General features: G+C 56.6%; 1 protein-coding gene across 1 annotated transcript in view; it reads left to right on the forward strand.

Moving 5' to 3' along the window:
- Positions 1-19,167, forward strand: part of KIF26B (kinesin family member 26B) — a 387,325-nt gene that overhangs the window by 132,168 nt on the left and 235,990 nt on the right. Inside the window, exon 3 of the mRNA XM_080651288.1 lies at positions 5,414-5,950. Within this exon, the coding sequence (XP_080507414.1) occupies positions 5,414-5,950 (537 nt within the window). The remainder of the gene's footprint in view (positions 1-5,413; positions 5,951-19,167) is intronic.

Consider the following 19,167-nt stretch of genomic DNA (forward strand, 5'->3'; position numbering starts at 1 on the left):
AAAGATAGCGGGTTAATTTGCATACGCAGCTGCCGAGCGGCTGGGGGCGTGATGCTTGCATCATTGCCATGGCGATGAAACAGGCATTCCGCACCACCCCAGCTGCTCCAGGCCTCTGGGCAGCATGGGAAGGTGGAAAGGCGGCTCCGGGACGGAGTGGAAAGATGGCTCCAGCCAGAGAGAAGCGGTGCCAGCAACCAGGGGAAGGAAGGCCCATTCTTGCACAAATCTTCGTGCATTGGGCCTCTAGTCAATAATAATAAAAGCATAATATGCTAATTAGACCAGACAGCTGAACGACCTTCCAGACATCCTTCCAGATGAAGCCAGGGCTGGGAGGGTCAGCTGAGGCAGGCGGGGCTGTGGGGGCCGAGCCCCTTGCACGAATTTCGTGCATCAGGCCTCTAGTTGATATTGATTGCTTACCATTTATGTTGCATTTATTAGAACCAGGACGATGTCACATGTTTTAACACATTTAATCCTCACTTAACCCCATATAGGAGCTGTTGTCAATTTCTAATTTTACACTTAAGGAGACTGAAGCTGGGATAGGTTTTTAAAATATAGCTCCTGGTCACACAGCTCCTACGTGACCCAGCAGGGACTTGAACCGCCCATATCCTTAACCAGCAGTCTTCAAAAGAATCAAGAGACACCGTCCATGTTATGCAGTTGGAAAAGATGAGACTTAGACATAAAAATATTTTTTTCTGTGGTCGTGATAAGAAACCCCTCGCTTGTTCTTTTGAGTAATTCATGAGCTGTTCTTAATCATCTTAAGTTCTAATGAAAAAACAACAACCCTTTTCCTTTGAAGCAGATAAGCCTTATCACCTGCGACACTTTTCACATGTGGCAGCGGCAGCCTGGCCGTTCCTGGCATCCCGCCCGCCTCTGGCTCCCACGGCCTCCCGTGTGGGACCCGTCACTCAAACCCCAGCCTCCCCGGCGTCTTTAACAGGCCCTGTTTCTGCTCGGATCCGAGCAGAATGGCGTAGCCGGGCACCGGCACTACATTCCGGGTTAATTTGGCTTCTCGTGTAGAACAGCTCTGATCTGACGTTTAACATCCCTTCCTGCGGCGGGTTAGGTCTCTCCGATCTCATTACGCAGCGCGCCTTCACTTCCACCCTTTCACCCGCTCGGGTCCTGTCCGTGTGTGATCCTCGTTGCAGAGCGAGTGCTTTGGGCCCACGGAGCAGCCTAGTGATCACGCGGACCCTGGGGTTCAGAGGCGGCTGGAGGCCAGAGGGAGTTTTCCGGGAAGTTCCGTGTTAAAGAGGCAGGTCTGTGAGGTCGGGGCCTGGTGAGCTGCTGCCACCCCTCCGGTTGGCATTTCGCTGGTCAGGTCTCACCTGAGCAAACTAATTATGACACACTCTGGTAGCTTCAACGTGACCACTGGGTGAGCAGTGTCGCACGTGAGAAAGACAAGACTGCAGCTTGTCCTGGTCCTGTCTGTCCCTTTGACCTTCCACACCCGTCTAGCACGTGTGTGCGTGAGATGTGAAGGTCAGGGGGCTGATGACCATCGAGGCACCACATCTTCCTGAGGAAGAAGTTACGTCCGCTAGTTGGCGTTTTGGACATGAGTTAACCGAAGACGGCCGTTAGACAAGAGGCCCTTCTTTCCTGAAGTGCCCCTGGAAGAAGCAAAGGCGCTGAAAACCATCAGGGGCACATGCTTTGTTCTTGGTGGGGGTCACTGCTCGGGGAGACGGAGGTGCCTGAGCGTCAACGTCGTCCATCCCACCTTCCTTCTGAGGAACTTCTCCAGTTTTCTAATCAGTGAAGTGTTTTCTTGACTCCCTCTTCCTGGCAGATGTGGGATAAACATAATTTTGTATTATTTTTGAAAGATGAGAGTGTTTTGAGCACAGACCCTTAACCTTGAACGTTTAGATGACCACATTGCCCAGGCACCCCAGTGGCCCATTGTCACATGTGCAGACATAAAAAGCGGGGCTTTCAAAGTCGAGGTTCTCCCTGGCTGGTGTGGCTCAGTTGGTTGGGTGTTGTCCCGCGCCCCGAAAGGTGATGGTTCGATTCCCAGTCAGGGCACATGCCCGGTTGCAGGTTTAATCCCCAGCAGGGGGCGTGTAGGAGGCAGCCGACTGATGTTTTGCTCTCACATCAGTGTATTTCTCTCCCTCTTCATCTCCCTCCCTGTCTCTCTCACAACCAATTTAAAAAAATCTTTTAAAAAGTAAGAGGCTCAGCTGGTGCCTGGCTTCCGGCCCTTCCTCTTGGCGTATTTCCTGATGGCACAGGAGGAACCAGCACTAGACAACATGACGGTCTTTGCAGGCCTCGAGCAGGGCAGCATGCGGTTCTGGGTGCCCGATTCGTTCCTCCTGCGGCCCAGGTGCCTGGGTGTCAGCTGAGTCAGTGCTGCTCTTCTCTTGTCTGCGGGGCCGCTGCGTCCTGTTGGCGTCCTGTGGCAGGCAAGCGTAGCATGAGTGAGTCAGCCATGGTTCTGAAGGCCCCTTTCCCCTTTCCGTCCTGCCGTTACCGCTGTGCCTCGCAGCGCTATCCTCTTTATCCCAGCACTTGCGGAAGGCTGTGTCTGTGGACCGTTCCTCTTTGAAGTTTTGAGTCGCACGAAATATTTATAATGTGTGGACAAGCACTTGAAAGGGGTTTTAGTTCCCTGAAGATGGATCTCTTGCTTCACGGAGGCCTTTTGATGATAAGAACTCCCATAAGGCTTCATATCGGGGCTGCATCACATAGGAACTCCTCTTTGACATCAGTAGGCAGTTGTGCGCTCATTAAAGGGCCAATGGCTGGCTGTGGCCGCGTTGCTCAGACTGGTAGTCAGCGGTGTTGTCGATGCCTCGGGAGCCAGGAGGGGGGCGCTGAGCTGTGTGTGTGTGTGTGTGTGTGTATGTGTGTGTGTGTGTGTGTGTGTGTTGACTGGTCTGGACTAGAGGTGGCAGCACAGGGACGTGGCGTTTGGAAGTCCACCACCAAGAAGCCCCCTGGACTGTGAACTCAGGACAGAAACCGTTCTCACGCATGCTGCAGGCCTGGCTTGTTAGACGCCGACACGTGTTACTTGTTAGCGGTTGGGAGCTGCGGAGCAAAGGGCAGCGCGTGAGTAAAGAAGGCACCGCCTCCGGGGAGAGTAGTCGGAACCCAGCAGAGAGAACAGGCTCGCGGCGTTGTGCAGAGCAGATGTGCCGCCAGCCGCAGATGCCCGAGTCGGGGCAGCTTCCACCAGGATCTAAAATAAACTGCCATGTGCGATGGCCCTGGTCGTGTGTCTGCCTCCTTCCTGTGACGCTTCTGCCGGCGACTGGGTTAACAAGCATTCTGAGTGAGCCATCAGGGGCTTCTCGAACCCCGTGCGCTGGTGCCTCGATAGCATAAGCCGTGGGTTGCGGATCGGTTTTGAACGGTGGTCTCTGATTTCTCCCACCGCCACGGTGGAATGCAGAAGTAAATAAGCGAATTATGAAACAACTAAAGGATAAACATCATGTGGTCATTAAAAACCACACTTTCAAATAGCATTTGCTGAGAAGGAAAGATTCTCATTATGGAATGTTATGTGAAGAAAAGCAAGAGACTATATCTCGACCCATATGGGGGTCCAAATAAATTCCTTTAGAACAGATGACCATTTCCCAAGTGAATGTGGTGAAAACCTCAGCTGTTGGTGCAGACATTTGAGTCTTTGGCTCTTGAAGTGAAATGTTGTGGACTCGTGGCCGAGAAGCCCGGGCGTTGTCCCAGCTCTGACCCCTTTGGGAGCTCAGAGTCCTCCTCCGGAAATGGTCCATAAGGGCTCTGGAATGGTCCATAAGGGCCCCTGTGGGTCCCACGTGCTCTGAGTTGCCCTTTGAGCCTGTGGACAAAGCACAGGCGTTGAGACAGACACCGCAGGGCAGGTGTCCTTGGTCTGCGTCACTGTCAGCCAGACCTGATCGCCCTGGACCTCCTCTTGCTTCCCATTGTTTCCTATGACTGTCTTGAGTTTCTACCTCCGGAGCCACTCCTTGCTGCTGCTGGGTAAAGAGGCCTCCTGATTTATTAATCAATTAATCAGTGCACGCTGAGGGGCTGTTCAGGGTAGTTAAACAAGGAAAACAAGATGCTGGGGATTGTAATCAAGATGGATCGTAATTAAGAACGCCCCTCCCACCCCTGAGCTTCCTGCCGCCCTGGTGACCCACGCCACCGCCCTCACCCTCCGCCCCTCCAACCCCGTGCGGCCCTGATGGGGTTCCCGCCTCATAGAAGCTGACAGCAGGTTTCAGAAAGGCAGGTTTTCTTCTGGTGTCCTTGAGGAAGACAGGCCTAGAGAGAAGCCTCATCAATTATTTGCAATAATTGTTGAATCTCAAAAGTTTAGCCAGGCCCCAGGTATGGCCTGGGAGCTCTGTCCACCTGGATGGACACCGTGTTCTTCCGTCCCAGTTGCCCTACACATGGAGATGGAAGGGCCTGCCGACAAGGATGTGTGACCGATGACAGGTTCCGCGAGGCCAAGGAAGTGGTCCAGGGTCACACAGCGAATTCGTAGCAGAACAGGAGCTAGCCCCCAAGTGTTTTGATACCCAGTCAACACACCTAGTGCGTAGTACTCCGTGCAATCCTGCCTTCCTGGAAACATTAAAGCGAAGGAAATGAAAGAAAGCATCCTCAGTGATTTCCTGATTTCTCTTGGGTAAGGGCTTCTGAGCTAAAGAGTGTTTAACAGTAGTTTTAGATGAACTTTCTGGGGAAAGTAACTTGGGCTCTTTGTCCAGGAGATAGTTTTCTTCTGATGGATCAGGATATCAGGACACAGAATCAGGCATGGCCAGGGGCAAAGGTCAACTGAGTGAGTCTGTGAAGGTTGGCTGGGCCGCTGGAGCTGGCTGGGTCTCGGGATCAGGCATGGCCAGAGTTGGTTGAGTTTGGTTTTCTCCCAGTGGCACGTGGCACACAGTGCACATGAGGCCGAGGTTTTCCTAGAACAGAATCTCTGCTCGGGGTCACAGGCAGCACCTCCATTCGTTACCAGCTTCCCATGGTTCACAGGGGCCGGGGTCACAGGGCACTTGTCCAGAATGAGTGTGCTCAGCCCGCCGCGCTGGGACAAACGTTTGTGCCTACTAATGACACGGTGGGGGGCCCAGGTGTGGCCGTAGCCCTTCAGGCACAGGGAGAAGAACCTGGAATGTATTGACTGGCCTGGCAAGGAGGGTGCTCAGAAATCTTTAATTTTTAACCATTTCTTCGGTCTCCACTATAAAAGCCTGTGAAATGTGCTTGTCGCCTGGAGGCCTTTCTGCCTCGTTTCGGTGCCCATTTCTGTGGGATGCCAGTCCCATGCTTTGAGTAACTCTAGGACCTCGTGGATGTCCACCGGCCTCTGAAGTGTGCTCACCAGGCTCTCGTTTGCTCTGCTTGTGTTCCACAGGACCCTGCCTTCTCAGCCGTCATCCACGACAAGCTGCAGGTCCCCAACACCACCCGGAAGGCCTGGAATGACAGGGACAACCGCTGTGACATTTGTGCCACGCACCTGAACCAGCTGAAGCAGGAGGCCATCCAGATGGTGCTGACCTTGGAACAAGCAGCGGGCAGCGAGCACTACGACGGCTCCCCCGGCTCGCCCCCACCCCTGCCCAGCATCCCCGCGCTGGTGGGGTCCCGGCACGTGGGCGGGCTGCAGCAGCCCCGGGACTGGGCCTTTGTGCCCGCCTCCTACGCCTCCTCCAACTACACGGCCTTCGTCACCAACAAACACAACAGCAAACCCAACAGCCTCGGCGTCAGCAATGGGGCCGAGAAGAAGAGTGTGTCCCCCACCCATCAGGCCAAGGTCAGCCTCCAGATGGCCACCAGCCCCAGCAACGGGAACATCCTCGGCTCCGTGGCCATCCAGGCTCACCAGTACTTGGATGGCACCTGGTCCCTGTCAAGAACCAACGGGGTCACCCTGTACCCCTACCAGGTGAGTAGCCTCTGAGCAAGGAAGAGCAGGGCTGGTCAGAGTCTAAGCAGAGACGTGGGCCGGTGACACTGCCTTTTTCCGCTCTTGTCCTTCTGGAAACTCCCCGGCTCAGAGCCTGATGCTTCCCGTGGTCCCAGTGGACATTGCTAAACACAGATAGAACACGTGAGAAACCGTGGACCACGATTACACTGCTTCCATGGTCTACAGCAGGGGTCCTCAAACTTTTTAAACAGGGGGCCAGTTCACTGTCCCTCAGACCATTGGAGGGCCGGACTATAGTTTTTAAAAAAAACTATGAACAAATTCCTATGCGCACTGCGGGCCCGGGACGAATCGGCTGCTAAGCAGGACAGGTAGTGGCACCTGGCGGGCCGGATCAATGTCCTCGGCGGGCTGCATGTGGCCTGTGGGCCGTAGTTTGAGGATGCCACAGTGTCTGCAGGAGGTGTAGACTCCCCTCCCAACCTCTCCCACCTGAGGGACCAGAACCCTTTGCTGCTTGCAACTCCTCGTCGGTGCTGTGGCCGTGAGGTTGCACATGTGTTTCCGTTCTGGCCATTATCTTTTTCCAGTTGTTTAAACTAGCACATGCTCCCGAGGTTTCCTATAGGAATAAGAGAGCAGGTCTTAAATCTGCCAAGGAATCGAAACAAATTCTCTTAATTTTTCTTGGCTGAGTTTTCTGTGGGACGAGGGTTGGGTTTACCGTATGTGTTCGCTTCGTCCCCTGCGAAAGCGCTGACCGTCACTGTGGAGTGGCGAGGTGCCCAGGGTCATGAAGTGTATCAGTCAGGGAAGATAACGGGTGTAACAAATGAGCTCAGGGTATGTGTTTCTCATATCTCTGTTGTATTGGTGTTTGGGGCGGGGGTGGCCTTCCACTGAGATGCAGGGACTCGGGCTCCCCTACCTAACATGCCACCATGTTGCAGGGGCCTCGGAGCCTTCCGCCACCTCTCACACAACTAGCCAGGACCTGGGTAGGAAGATGTGCACCAGACCATTTTACATGGAGTAGCAAAACCCTACACTCTGCGAATCGCTGCCTGGTCATATAAATTAGGACCTATTCCTATAATGGACAGTGCTTATATAATGGAATATGACATTTCAGCAGAATAGATAATGGCATGGGAAAATGCACCCAGGATGTGAAGCAGGAAGCAAGGAGGGGGGCGTGTGGAGGATCTCCCAGGGAGGCTGGCCCAGCCTGGAAGGGAGTCATTAACGTCCATCTACATTCCAGTGGCAGGAGGCCAGGCTCCTGGCCCCGCCTTCCCGCCGGGGAGCCAGGGAGAGTCAACCCATCCATGTGCCCAAGAGAAACAAGCAGCACGCTGAGTGGGCACAGAGCGTCGTTTTTGTTCCCGGGCACAGGTACAGGGAAACATAAAATGAGTTCACCGCGGCCGATGACTTCCCGGTAACTTTTCTCGAGTGCGAGAGGGAATATAGGTCGCTTCTCGTGATTTCTTGCAAAAAAAAAAAAAAAAAAAGGGAGCGTAGATTATTATCTTAAGAAGGACACATTCTTGGACGGCCAGACATTGATTCACTGGGTGCTTTGTAGCTTACAAAATCCGGCACACCCAGGATTGTATTGAACCCTAGAACAGGCCTATGGGGGGGTGGGGCAGGGCGGAGGCCAGCTTTTCTTTTGAATTTGAAGTTGAATGGCCTGTGGCCACCAGAGAGTGACAGAAGCAAGACCAGCTCTCTCCTGCCCAGAGGAAGGGGTTCCCCTACGTGACTGCTCCCGGCGTCCCCAGAGCTGCCTGCTGCCACAGCGCTTCCGGGGTGGCTCCTTTGCAGACACGCACCCCAAACCAAAGGGCTCCTGTTTTGACCTGCAGGGACTTAATTTCAGGTGCCACTTCATTTCAGGCAGAGCTTTCTGGGCTGTGGGTTAAGTATATGAGGAGCCAGTGGCACCCTGGGTGGCTTCGTGGTTGAGAGCTTGAACTTGACCATCGGGGGCAGGAGCAAAAGAGCTTCCCGTTGGCAAATAACATGCCTCTTCCATTTGCAATTTCAAAACAGGCTATTTTGAAAATGACAGAAAGTAACCCATGTCTGTGGTAAAATAAAATAAAGTAATATATGAAAAGGTTCAAATAAGACTTTAAAAATCACCACCCCCCAGAAATAGGTGGTGTGACATTTGGGTCTGTTTCCTCCAGGTGCTCTGTTGGTAAAATTGTGACCATGTCCCATTCTGCGACCTGCTTTTTGCTGGATATACTGCTGTTCTCTATTTTGCTAAAATATGATCTAATGTAGCATAATATCCCACTATATAAATCCTATCCATTCTGTGACTGTGGCCTAATTTATGTGACCAGGCATCAATTCGTAGAGGGTAGGGTTTTGCTACTCTACGTAAAACGGTCTGGTGCACATCCTTCTACCCACGTCGGATTTCCAGCGCATCTCGGGTTGTGCTTGTCACATGATCCCGTTTCACAGACGACTCCCACTTCCCCCTCCCGGCCCCGAAGCCCTGGTAACGTGAGCTGGGGGTGCTGGTTAGAAGATGCAGCCGCTGCCCCGCGCCGATGAGCACAGACAGAGGACCTGGGAGTGGCGCTTCCATGTAAAACATTCCAGGTGCTGGAAGGTTGGTGTGAGACGGAGGAATAGCTGGAGATGCTGCTTAAAAGGAAGATCTGGTGGTGGTACATTTCTGTTATTTGGGCAGTGATGCTCTCTGCCCCTCCTCTTCTTCCCCAGCTCCGATGAGAAGGAATTTCCTGAGCAATAACAGATGTTCACTGAGCTCTAACCGAGTGCCAGGTGCCGAGCTAGGTGTTGGGCGGGGCTCCTGCTTCGGGCTGGAAACTCAGGTTCCTGTCCTGTGGTCCTCAGGGGAGGAGCCGCTGAGCCTCCTATGATAGGCCAGGGAGGTCAGTGCAAAGGCGCAGAGATGCCCAGGCCACTTGGAGGACACACAGAAGGGTTCCCAGTTCAGCCGGCGGGGCAAGGGTGGGCCACTGTGGCCTAAAGCCAGCCACCACCTGGATTGTCCTGGGCGGATGTGATGGCTTCTGGCCAGCCCCAGAGCAGCCCGATTCACGCATTTCCCTGGAGCAATGGCTAAAGGAGGGGAGGAAATCTCTCTGGGATAAAGCGACGCAGTGCCTGGCTGTGAGCCAACGTCCCCGTGGCCCGGCTGTCCTCCTGGTGCCCGTGGCGCGGGCTCCCAGCCGGGCCAGACTGAGTGTCTCCTGCTGGGGACATCTCCCTGCAGTAAATTCTCTGCAGTTCGCAGTCTGGCCCGCCTGACAGAGATGGTTGACTGCTCTGAGGGTGACCTCACTTTTCCTGCTCACCCCACTCCGCCTCCGTCCACACCGAACAGCTGGCCCGCTGGGGCTGTGCCAGGGCCGGTCCCGGGCGGAGAGGCACCCAGGCTCTGTCACTGCTGGGATGCTGCTCCTCTCTCACAGCCCGGGGCCCGAGAAGCGGGAGGAAAGGACCTGTCCTTGGGCCTTTTAAGGAGGATGACAAAGACCAGGACGAGTTTGTAATAGTGAGCAGGGGAACCTGTGCGCAGGGGAACCTGTACGTGGGCAACAGGAGGTCCCCAGATCCATCGAGCCCCGTTACCCACAGCACCGTGCAGCCTTCTGCGATCAGCTTCCGGAGAACGCGTCCTTCTGTGACCTAGCAGACATCTGCCGTAGTCTGTGTGCAAACATGAAAGCAGAAAAGGCTCTAGAACAAGCGTGTCAAACTCAAAGGCTAACACGGGCCAAATAAGGCATGTGGCCCGCGGGCCAGGAGTTTGACATGCTTGCTCTAGAACCTTCATTGACCTCATGAGTTTTGACTGATTAGTTCCTTGTGGTCAGCCATACATTAACTGGTTTTGAAGGGCAGCTGTTTTTGCCTGCTTTACATTCATTACAGTAAATAAACTGCAGAAAAGACTGTACACATAACACTCAGCACCACAGAAGGTTCCAGAATCACAGCATCACAGCATCCACTCTTGTAGGATGCAGGAGTGGATGCCTCGTTCAAGTCCATGGCCCCACCAGTTGCTGAACCTCAGTTTAGTAGCTTAACATCTTAGTCTGTTTTCTTCCTGTGAAATCCCTACCTTGTACGATTACTGTGGAGGACAATTAAGAAAAAAATGAAACTGTTTTATAAAGTATAAGGCAGGGATACTGATGTGCATTACCTGTTTCAACCCCCTCATTTGCTAGAGGAGAACCCCGAGGCTGAGAGAGATGAAGTTTCTCTTGTTCAGTTTCCTGAATCTTGGTTTGGTCTCTTCTGCTGGATCACAGGCTCACTGAGGACATGGGGCCATTTTATTCTTATGTCCCTCCCAACAGCTAAGTGTGTAAAACTGGGTGCTCGTTAGAGAAAGCTTCAGTCTCAGGGAAACACGAAAGGTGTTTCTTATGATGGGCCCTAGATTTTGGGAAAAAATTGCAGGCCAAAAAAATCGATTCAGACCCTAAGATTTTTGGTGGAAATCACCAGTTAGTTGGCACCAAGCTAATCTGTAACCCAAAGTATCCTTGACGATACTCAATGAGTCCTTGGTTGCAATGAATAGAATTTTGATGCCACACTCAATCCAGGGACATTTGAAAGGGTAGAAGTACTTTGTTTTGTAGGGTTTTGATAAATTGACCTTGTCAAGAAAATTCAAGAAGATGTTAGATTAATGCATAAGTAACAAATCCAGTATGGTCATTCAGCGTGCAGTCCTCGAGCGAGGGAAGCGACTTTGGTGAAAATGATCCTGCTTTGTCGCCCAGCATCCGTGGGAATCCATGTCCCAGGAAATGCTGGACTGAACTCTGGCTGAAGTCAGGGTGGGATTGTCTGTTCCATCTTTAGAAATGCATGGTGTCTAGAAAGCACGGTATTATGGGAGTTCACCCTTCAAGATGTGTGAGCAAGAGGGACGCGGCAGCACCAACCGGGAAACCATGGAGTTTGCTAGGCTGTGGGGCTGCTGCAGGACCAGACCGTGCTCTGCAGAGGTCGGAGGCCTTGGGGGACATGGTGCTGCCCCTTTATTTAATTTTTTTTTATTGATTTCAGAGAGGAAGAGAGAGGGAGAGAGAGGAACATCAATGGTGAGAGAGCATCATTGATTGGCTGCCTCCTGCACGCCCCACACTGGGGATCGAGCCTGCAACCTGGACATGTGCCCTGATTAGGAATCGAACCGTGACTTCCTGGTTCACAGGTCGATGCTCAACCACTGAGTCACGCCGGCCGGGCAAGTGCTGGCCGTTTTTCTGGAGGACTTCCTAGGGCCGGAAAGACAGGCGAGCCGGGAGGCAGCTTGTGCTCCGGACTCAGAGCCCTTGTTTGTGATGGACTCATGGAGCCCAGAAGCAGCCGATGTCCAAGGCGCACAGCGCCCTGTGCGCTGTCCTGGCTGCGCCACGTGCCGAGGAGGAGCAGGGCCAGGTGCTTGCCGTGGGCCAGGAGTGGAGAATTCCCTTCCATTCATGTCCTTTGCTCAGATGTCTGTCCCCTGAAATACACAGCCGCCCTTCCTCCTCCGGCCCCGGTGTGTCCGTCTGCTGCCCCCTCGGCGCTGCTTCTGCCAGCCAGAGCAGGAGATGCCACAGTCCGACAGATGGTGACGTCAGAAGGCCTTTTTTTTTTAGCATCCTGGGGTTTGTTTTCTCCTGTTTATAGATGGTCAAGGGAGTTATTTATCCTTATGCTTCATGACAAACCATGGACTCAAGAAAAGGAATCAGTTGTGTACTCAGTTGCAGACAGAGGGCTTCTCAAGGAAGTGCTGCTCCGGTGGAATTCCAAAGGGGTTGTCCCATCTCCTAGGCAGGGCCACGGTCGGAAGGGAACACACAGACTTCATCAGGAAATGTCAGAAGGAGCGTTTATCTGGTCATCGCCCTGGTGTGGTAGGCTGAACAAGGCCCCCCAAGACATTCATGTCCTGATCCCCTGTGCATTGTCGGGGGTGTTTGGCAGCTGTGACTAAGTTGAGGACTTTGAGATGCGGAGACCATTCTGGGTTATCCAGGTGGGTCTCACACAGCCATGAGGGCCCTTGTAAGAGGGCGATCAGAGAGAGGCAGTGTGAGGATGACAGCAGAGAGCCGAAAAGGGCAAGAGGCCACGCTGCTGGCTTTGAGGCTGGAGGACAGGCCAGCAGCCAAGGGGTGAAGGCAGCCTGTCACCAGGGGTGGGGAACCTTTCCTGCCCAGGGCCATGTGGGTATTTATAACATCATTCGAGGACCATACAACATTATCAGCTTAAAAAGGAGCCTGCTGTGTTTGGTCAGACATTGAATTCACTCACCCCTAATGCCTTGGCAGGGCCAGGCCAAGTGAGTTTGCAGCCTTATGTGGCCCTTGGCCTGGGCGTTCCCCATCCCTGCTCTAGAAGCTGGAAAAGTCAAGGAATCGGCGTCTCTCTTGAGCCCCCAGAACCAGCGCTCTGACCCACTTTAGACTTGCGACCTGTAGAACTCGAAGCGTAGAGAATACGTTTGTGTGATTTGAAGCTGCAGAGTCTGTGGTAATCTGCCTCAGCCGCCATAGGGACCCAGGCCCCCGGGAGGCATTGGTAGCGGAAAAGCTGGGCAGGAGACACTGGATGAGGTGTGCGGCCGAGGAGGTGTGGCCAGGACACGAGCTGAGCATCCCGCCCAGCAGCTGCAGGGCACTGTGGGTCAGACAGCACATCAGCAGGTCATGATTTCATTTGGGCGCCTCCACGGAATGAGGGCTGACTCACTGCACGGCTGGCTTCCGTGGTCTCAGACTTCCCTGTTGTCACAGCATCATAACACGCACGTCGCAGCCCGCTCCACTGTAGCTGGCAATTAGCATCATGTAAGGCTCATTCTGTGGGGACTGCAGAAAGCACTCCCTCCGCGCTGCGGGAGGCGGGGGGGGCGGGGAGGGGGAGGGCACAGAGGGACTTGAACCAATGGTTTTGTGGGCCTTATACCGCCCGTGGGCCGGACGCTCCCCCGCCCTCGGGATGTAGACTGTCTTTCACAGTTACCTCTTGTCTTCCATAGCTTCCTGCATCCTCCCTCACTTGAGCCATCCTCCCCAGCCTCAGTTTCTTTAGGCAAAATAATTTGCGTTCTCTATAGAGTTGGGGGGAAGAACTAGGGGATCCCCACTGTCCACAGGGGGCTGGCTCAGGGGTGACACAGCTACTGCTTCTTTAAATGACGAAGTACACAGAGTTATCTGAGGCTGATGGTCACCGATGGTTCCACCCACGTCTCCAACAGGGAGGACTCGATGTGGGGTCAGGCACACGCGCTGCTCACGCACCAGGAATAAAAGCCCAGCTCCCGTCCCCCGGGGGCTGCAGCAGGCGTCCTAATGTGATGTGCCTGTGTTTCTTCCTGGAAAGTTCCAGCTGCCATGGAGATGACAGGAGACAGTGAAGGGCGAATGCTTGGCACGTGTCTGACACCATGACCCTCAGTCCAGTAACTTGGAGCGCCATCTTGCTTTAGTCCACCCAGATTCACATGGCTCAGACCCAGAGCAGTCAGGGCCGCCTTTCCAATGTAAGAACCGGTGGGAGAGGCCGTGGGGACAAAGCGTGAGACAAAGAGGGGCCCAAACCCCTAGAAACGCTCTTGGCAATGCCGCCATCTAGTGAGACAAGCCCTCGCTCCCTGGCCCAGGGCCTCTCCTGGCACTCACGGGGTCTAAGCTGAAATTTATTGGGGGAGCGTTGGTTCATGACTTACAACGTCCAGGTATACATGATAATACAACATCTGCACGTACTGTTGTGCGCACCACCCCATGGGGTCGTCATGGACCGGAGTGATGTGCGTTTAATCCCGCGTCCCGCCCAGACCCTGCAGAGGCCGCCTCCGCCCGAGCAGCTCTGCGGTGGAAATTGCACTTGGGTCCGTGTTCTGCATGAGAAGTCGGGCTCAGTGGCCACATTTAAGAATGTGTGTCTTCATTGCTGTCAGAGCGGAAGGCAGAGGGGGAGAGAGACAGGAACATCAGTGGTGAGAGAGAAGCATTGGTCGGCTGCCTCCTGCACGCCCCACACTGGAGATCGAGCCCACAACCCGGCCATGTGCCCCGACCGGGAATCGAACCCTGACCTCCCAGTTCACAGGTCGATGCTCAACCACTGAGCCACGCCGGCCGGGCTCGCATGGTCACGTTTGACCACACAAGACTTCAGTGTCCTCTGCTCTAGGTTCGAAGTGTGCCAAGTGGATAGTAAGATTCCTGGGAGGATTAGCCCGTTCACTCTAAGATAGTTTGTGAGTTCTAAGCACTGGCTTTAAGTGAAGTCACACACACACACACACACACACACACACACACACTGACATCCCAGACTGAGAAATTCTACAGAATGGGCACCTGGGCTACTTCAGGGTGTAGAGCGTGGCTGCCTGCCCTTCCTGCAGCCGAAGCACGTTTGCAGGGGGGACACCCTGGGCAGCGCGCAGACCCTGACCCGTGGGGGGCGGGGCCCGTGAGGCGGCGGCTCCGTGTGCAGCGGTCGCTCATGCTGAGTGAACGCAGCTCCTGAGGCCCCGCCTGCAGCCCGCAGCCCCCGGGGCATGGAGCCAGCCAGCGAGATGGGGGTGGCGTGGCTGGTGCCGACAGCAGGGTGCTTCCCCGCGGAGGACAGATTGCACTTTCTCTGGACGGCGACTTGATGGCTGCAGGTGCCCTGGGAGGCAGCTGCCTTAGGCTGGGGCCCACGCCCTCCACTCCCTGAGGACACAGCCAGGCTCACAGGAGGCTCGGGATCCAACGCGGGTCCAGAGACAGACGTGCTGAGGGTTGGAGGGTTGGAGGCGAGGCAGCACTGTGTACAGGAGGTGGGTGAGGGCGAGGTGGGTGAGGGTTAGGGTGAGGTGGGTGAGGGTTAGGGCGAGGTGGGTGAGGGTTAGGGTGAGGTGGGTGAGGGTTAGGGTGAGGTGGGTGAGGGTGAGGTGGGTGAGGGTGAGGTGGGTGAGGGTGAGGTGGGTGAGGGTGAGGTGGGTGTGGGTGAGGTGGGTTAGGGTGAGGTGGGTGAGGGTTAGGGTGAGGTGGGTGAGGGTTAGGGTGAGGTGGGTGAGGGTGAGGTGGGTGAGGGTGAGGTGGGTGTGGGTGAGGTGGGTGAGGGTGAGGTGGGTGAGGGTGAGGTGGGTGAGGGTGAGGGTGAGGTGGGTGAGGGTGAGGGTGAGGTGGGTGAGGGTGAGGTGGGTGTGGGTGAGGTGGGTGAGGGTGAGGTGGGTGAGGGTTAGGTGGGTGTGGGTGAGGGTGAGGTGGGTGTGGGTGAGGTGGGTGAGGTGGGTGAGGGTGAGGTGGGTGTGGGTGAGGTGGGTGAGGTGGGTGAGGGTGAGGTGGGTGAGGGTGAGGTGGGTGTGGGTGAGGGTGAGGTGGGTGTGGGTGAGGTGGGTGAGGTGAGGGTGAGGTGGGTGTGGGTGAGGTGGGTGAGGGTGAGGTGGGTGAGGGTGAGGGTGAGGTGGGTGAGGGTGAGGTGGGTGAGGGTGAGGTGGGTGAGGGTGAGGTGGGTGTGGGTGAGGGTGAGGGTGAGGTGGGTGAGGGTGAGGTGGGTGAGGGTGAGGTGGGTGTGGGTGAGGTGGGTGTGGGTGAGGTGGGTGTGGGTGAGGGTGAGGGTGAGGTGGGTGAGGGTGAGGTGGGTGAGGGTGAGGTGGGTGAGGGTGAGGTGGGTGAGGGTGAGGTGGGTGTGGGTGAGGTGGGTGTGGGTGAGGTGAGTGTGGGTGAGGTGGGTGAGGGTGAGGTGGGTGAGGGTGAGGTGGGTGTGGGTGAGGTGGGTGAGGGTGAGGGTGAGGTGGGTGTGGGTGAGGTGGGTGAGGGTGAGGGTGAGGTGGGTGTGGGTGAGGTGGGTGTGGGTGAGGTGGGTGTGGGTGAGGTGAGTGTGGGTGAGGTGGGTGTGGGTGAGGTGGGTGTGGGTGAGGGTGAGGTGTGGGTGAGGTGAGTGTGGGTGAGGTGGGTGAGGGTGAGGTGAGTGTGGGTGAGGTGGGTGTGGGTGAGGGTGAGGTGTGGGTGAGGTGAGTGTGGGTGAGGTGGGTGTGGGTGAGGTGGGTGTGGGTGAGGGTGAGGTGTGGGTGAGGTGAGTGTGGGTGAGGTGGGTGAGGGTGAGGTGAGTGTGGGTGAGGTGGGTGTGGGTGAGGGTGAGGTGTGGGTGAGGTGAGTGTGGGTGAGGTGGGTGTGGGTGAGGTGGGTGTGGGTGAGGTGGGTGTGGGTGAGGTGAGTGTGGGTGAGGTGGGTGTGGGTGAGGTGGGTGTGGGTGAGGGTGAGGTGTGGGTGAGGTGAGTGTGGGTGAGGTGGGTGAGGGTGAGGTGAGTGTGGGTGAGGTGGGTGTGGGTGAGGTGGGTGTGGGTGAGGGTGAGGTGTGGGTGAGGTGAGTGTGGGTGAGGTGGGTGTGGGTGAGGGTGAGGTGTGGGTGAGGGTGAGGTGTGGGTGAGGTGAGTGTGGGTGAGGTGGGTGTGGGTGAGGGTGAGGTGTGGGTGAGGTGAGTGTGGGTGAGGTGGGTGTGGGTGAGGTGGGTGTGGGTGAGGTGAGTGTGGGTGAGGTGGGTGAGGGTGAGGTGAGTGTGGGTGAGGTGGGTGTGGGTGAGGTGAGTGTGGGTGAGGTGAGTGTGGGTGAGGTGAGTGTGGGTGAGGGTGAGGTGTGGGTGAGGTGAGTGTGGGTGAGGTGGGTGTGGGTGAGGTGGGTGTGGGTGAGGGTGAGGTGTGGGTGAGGTGAGTGTGGGTGAGGTGGGTGAGGGTGAGGTGAGTGTGGGTGAGGTGGGTGTGGGTGAGGGTGAGGTGTGGGTGAGGTGTGGGTGAGGGTGAGGTGAGTGTGGGTGAGGTGGGTGTGGGTGAGGGTGAGGTGTGGGTGAGGTGAGTGTGGGTGAGGTGGGTGAGGGTGAGGGTGAGGTGTGGGTGAGGTGAGTGTGGGTGAGGTGGGTGTGGGTGAGGTGGGTGTGGGTGAGGGTGAGGTGTGGGTGAGGTGAGTGTGGGTGAGGTGGGTGAGGGTGAGGTGAGTGTGGGTGAGGTGAGTGTGGGTGAGGTGGGTGTGGGTGAGGGTGAGGTGTGGGTGAGGTGTGGGTGAGGGTGAGGTGAGTGTGGGTGAGGTGGGTGTGGGTGAGGGTGAGGTGTGGGTGAGGTGTGGGTGAGGTGAGTGTGGGTGAGGTGGGTGTGGGTGAGGTGGGTGTGGGTGAGGGTGAGGTGTGGGTGAGGTGAGTGTGGGTGAGGTGGGTGTGGGTGAGGGTGAGGTGTGGGTGTGGGTGAGGTGAGTGTGGGTGAGGTGGGTGTGGGTGAGGGTGAGGTGTGGGTGAGGTGTGGGTGAGGTGAGTGTGGGTGAGGTGAGTGTGGGTGAGGTGAGTGTGGGTGAGGTGAGTGTGGGTGAGGTGAGTGAGGGTGAGGTGGGTGTGGGTGAGGGTGAGGTGTGGGTGAGGTGAGTGTGGGTGAGGTGAGTGTGGGTGAGGTGAGTGTGGGTGAGGTGAGTGTGGGTGAGGTGGGTGTGGGTGAGGGTGAGGTGTGGGTGAGGGTGAGGTGTGGGTGAGGTGAGTGTGGGTGAGGTGAGTGTGGGTGAGGTGGGTGTGGGTGACGTGGGCTTGGGCGAGGTGGGTGTGGGTGAGGTGGGCCTGGGCGAGGTGGGTGACGTGGGTGAGGGTGAGGTGGGTGTGGGTGAGGTGGGCATGGGCAAGGTGGGCGTGGGTGAGGGTGAGGTGGGTACAGGAGAGGTGGGTGAGGGTGAGGTGGGTACAGGAGAGGTGGGTGAGGGTGAGGTGGGTACAGGAGAGGTGGGTGAGGGTGAGGGGGGTATAGGAGAGGTGGGTGAAGGTGAGGTGGGTATAGGAGAGGTGGGTGTGGGTGAGGGGGAGGGGGGTATAGGAGAGGTGGGTGAGGGTGAGGGGGAGGGGGGTATAGGAGAGGTGGGTGAGGGTGAGGGTGAGGTGGGTATAGGAGAGGTGGGTGAAGGTGAGGTGGGTATAGGAGAGGTGGGTGTGGGTGAGGGGGAGGGGGGTATAGGAGAGGTGGGTGAGGGTGAGGTGGGTATAGGAGAGGTGGGTGAGGGTGAGGTGGGTATAGGAGAGGTGGGCGAGGGTGAGGCCAGGAGGGTAAGAGAGGCTCGTGCAGCCAGCTCTTCAGGACCCAGGCCTTGGGCGCTGTTCCACGTCTCTTCTGCCGCTCTGCCCGGTCAGTACCCAGCCGTGGACGCAGTGACTGGTCAGTACCCAGCCATGGACGCAGTGACTGGTCAGTACCCAGCCATGGACGCAGTGACTGGTCAGTACCCAGCCATGGACGCAGTGACTGGTCAGTACCCAGCCGTGGACGCAGTGACTGGTCAGTACCCAGCCGTGGACGCAGTGACTGGTCAGTACCTAGCCGTGGACGCAGTGACTGGTCAGTACCCAGCCGTGGACGCAGTGACTGGTCAGTACCCAGCCGTGGACGCAGTGACTGGTCAGTACCCAGCCGTGGACGCAGTGACTGGTCAGTACCCAGCCGTGGACGCAGTGACTGGTCAGTACCCAGCCGTGGACGCAGTGACTGGTCAGTACCCAGCCGTGGACGCAGTGACTGGTCAGTACCCAGCCGTGGACGCAGTGACTGGTCAGTACCCAGCCGTGGACGCAGTGACTGGTCAGTACCCAGCCGTGGACGCAGTGACTGGTCAGTACCCAGCCGTGGACGCAGTGACTGTGCTGGGACCACCCTGTAGACGGCCCTCCGTCTTTCATCCGCAGCCAACGTCTGAGCCAGGCGCTGTCCTAGTCCCTGGCGACTCAGCTCCTGCTTTGGCCTGAGGGCACTTGGCCTGTTGTCTGAGTGTCGTGGTGTCGGGAGCCAGTGAAGCGCGTCGACTCCTCTCTCCCTTGCACTGCTGTGAGGGCGTGGGGTGCGGGGGGCACCCAGGGGTGTGTGTTCAGAACGGGTGCAGTGACCCCTGTACCCACCAGGCCCTTGATGGTGGGCAGAGCTGTGGCCCACTCTGCTGGCGATGGGCTCAGGGCCCCTGCTGTCCAGCGGGTGGCAGCTACGGAGCACTAACCTTCGACCCCCCAGAGCGGAAGAGCCTTGCCCACCCCGCCCTGCCCTGCAAACACTGCAGGGTCACAGGGACCCCCCCAGCTGGCTGTGAGGCTGTGTGAGCGCTGTGTCCGCCTTCGAACAGCCGCCTTCTTAAAGCTGCCCACTGATGGGGTGAGTGACCAGTGGCTTCATCAGCTAGCCTATGCAGATGGCCCCTCTCATTCAG

This window comes from Plecotus auritus (assembly GCF_963455305.1).
Source record: "Plecotus auritus genome assembly, chromosome: 14".
Lineage (NCBI taxonomy): Eukaryota > Metazoa > Chordata > Mammalia > Chiroptera > Vespertilionidae > Plecotus > Plecotus auritus.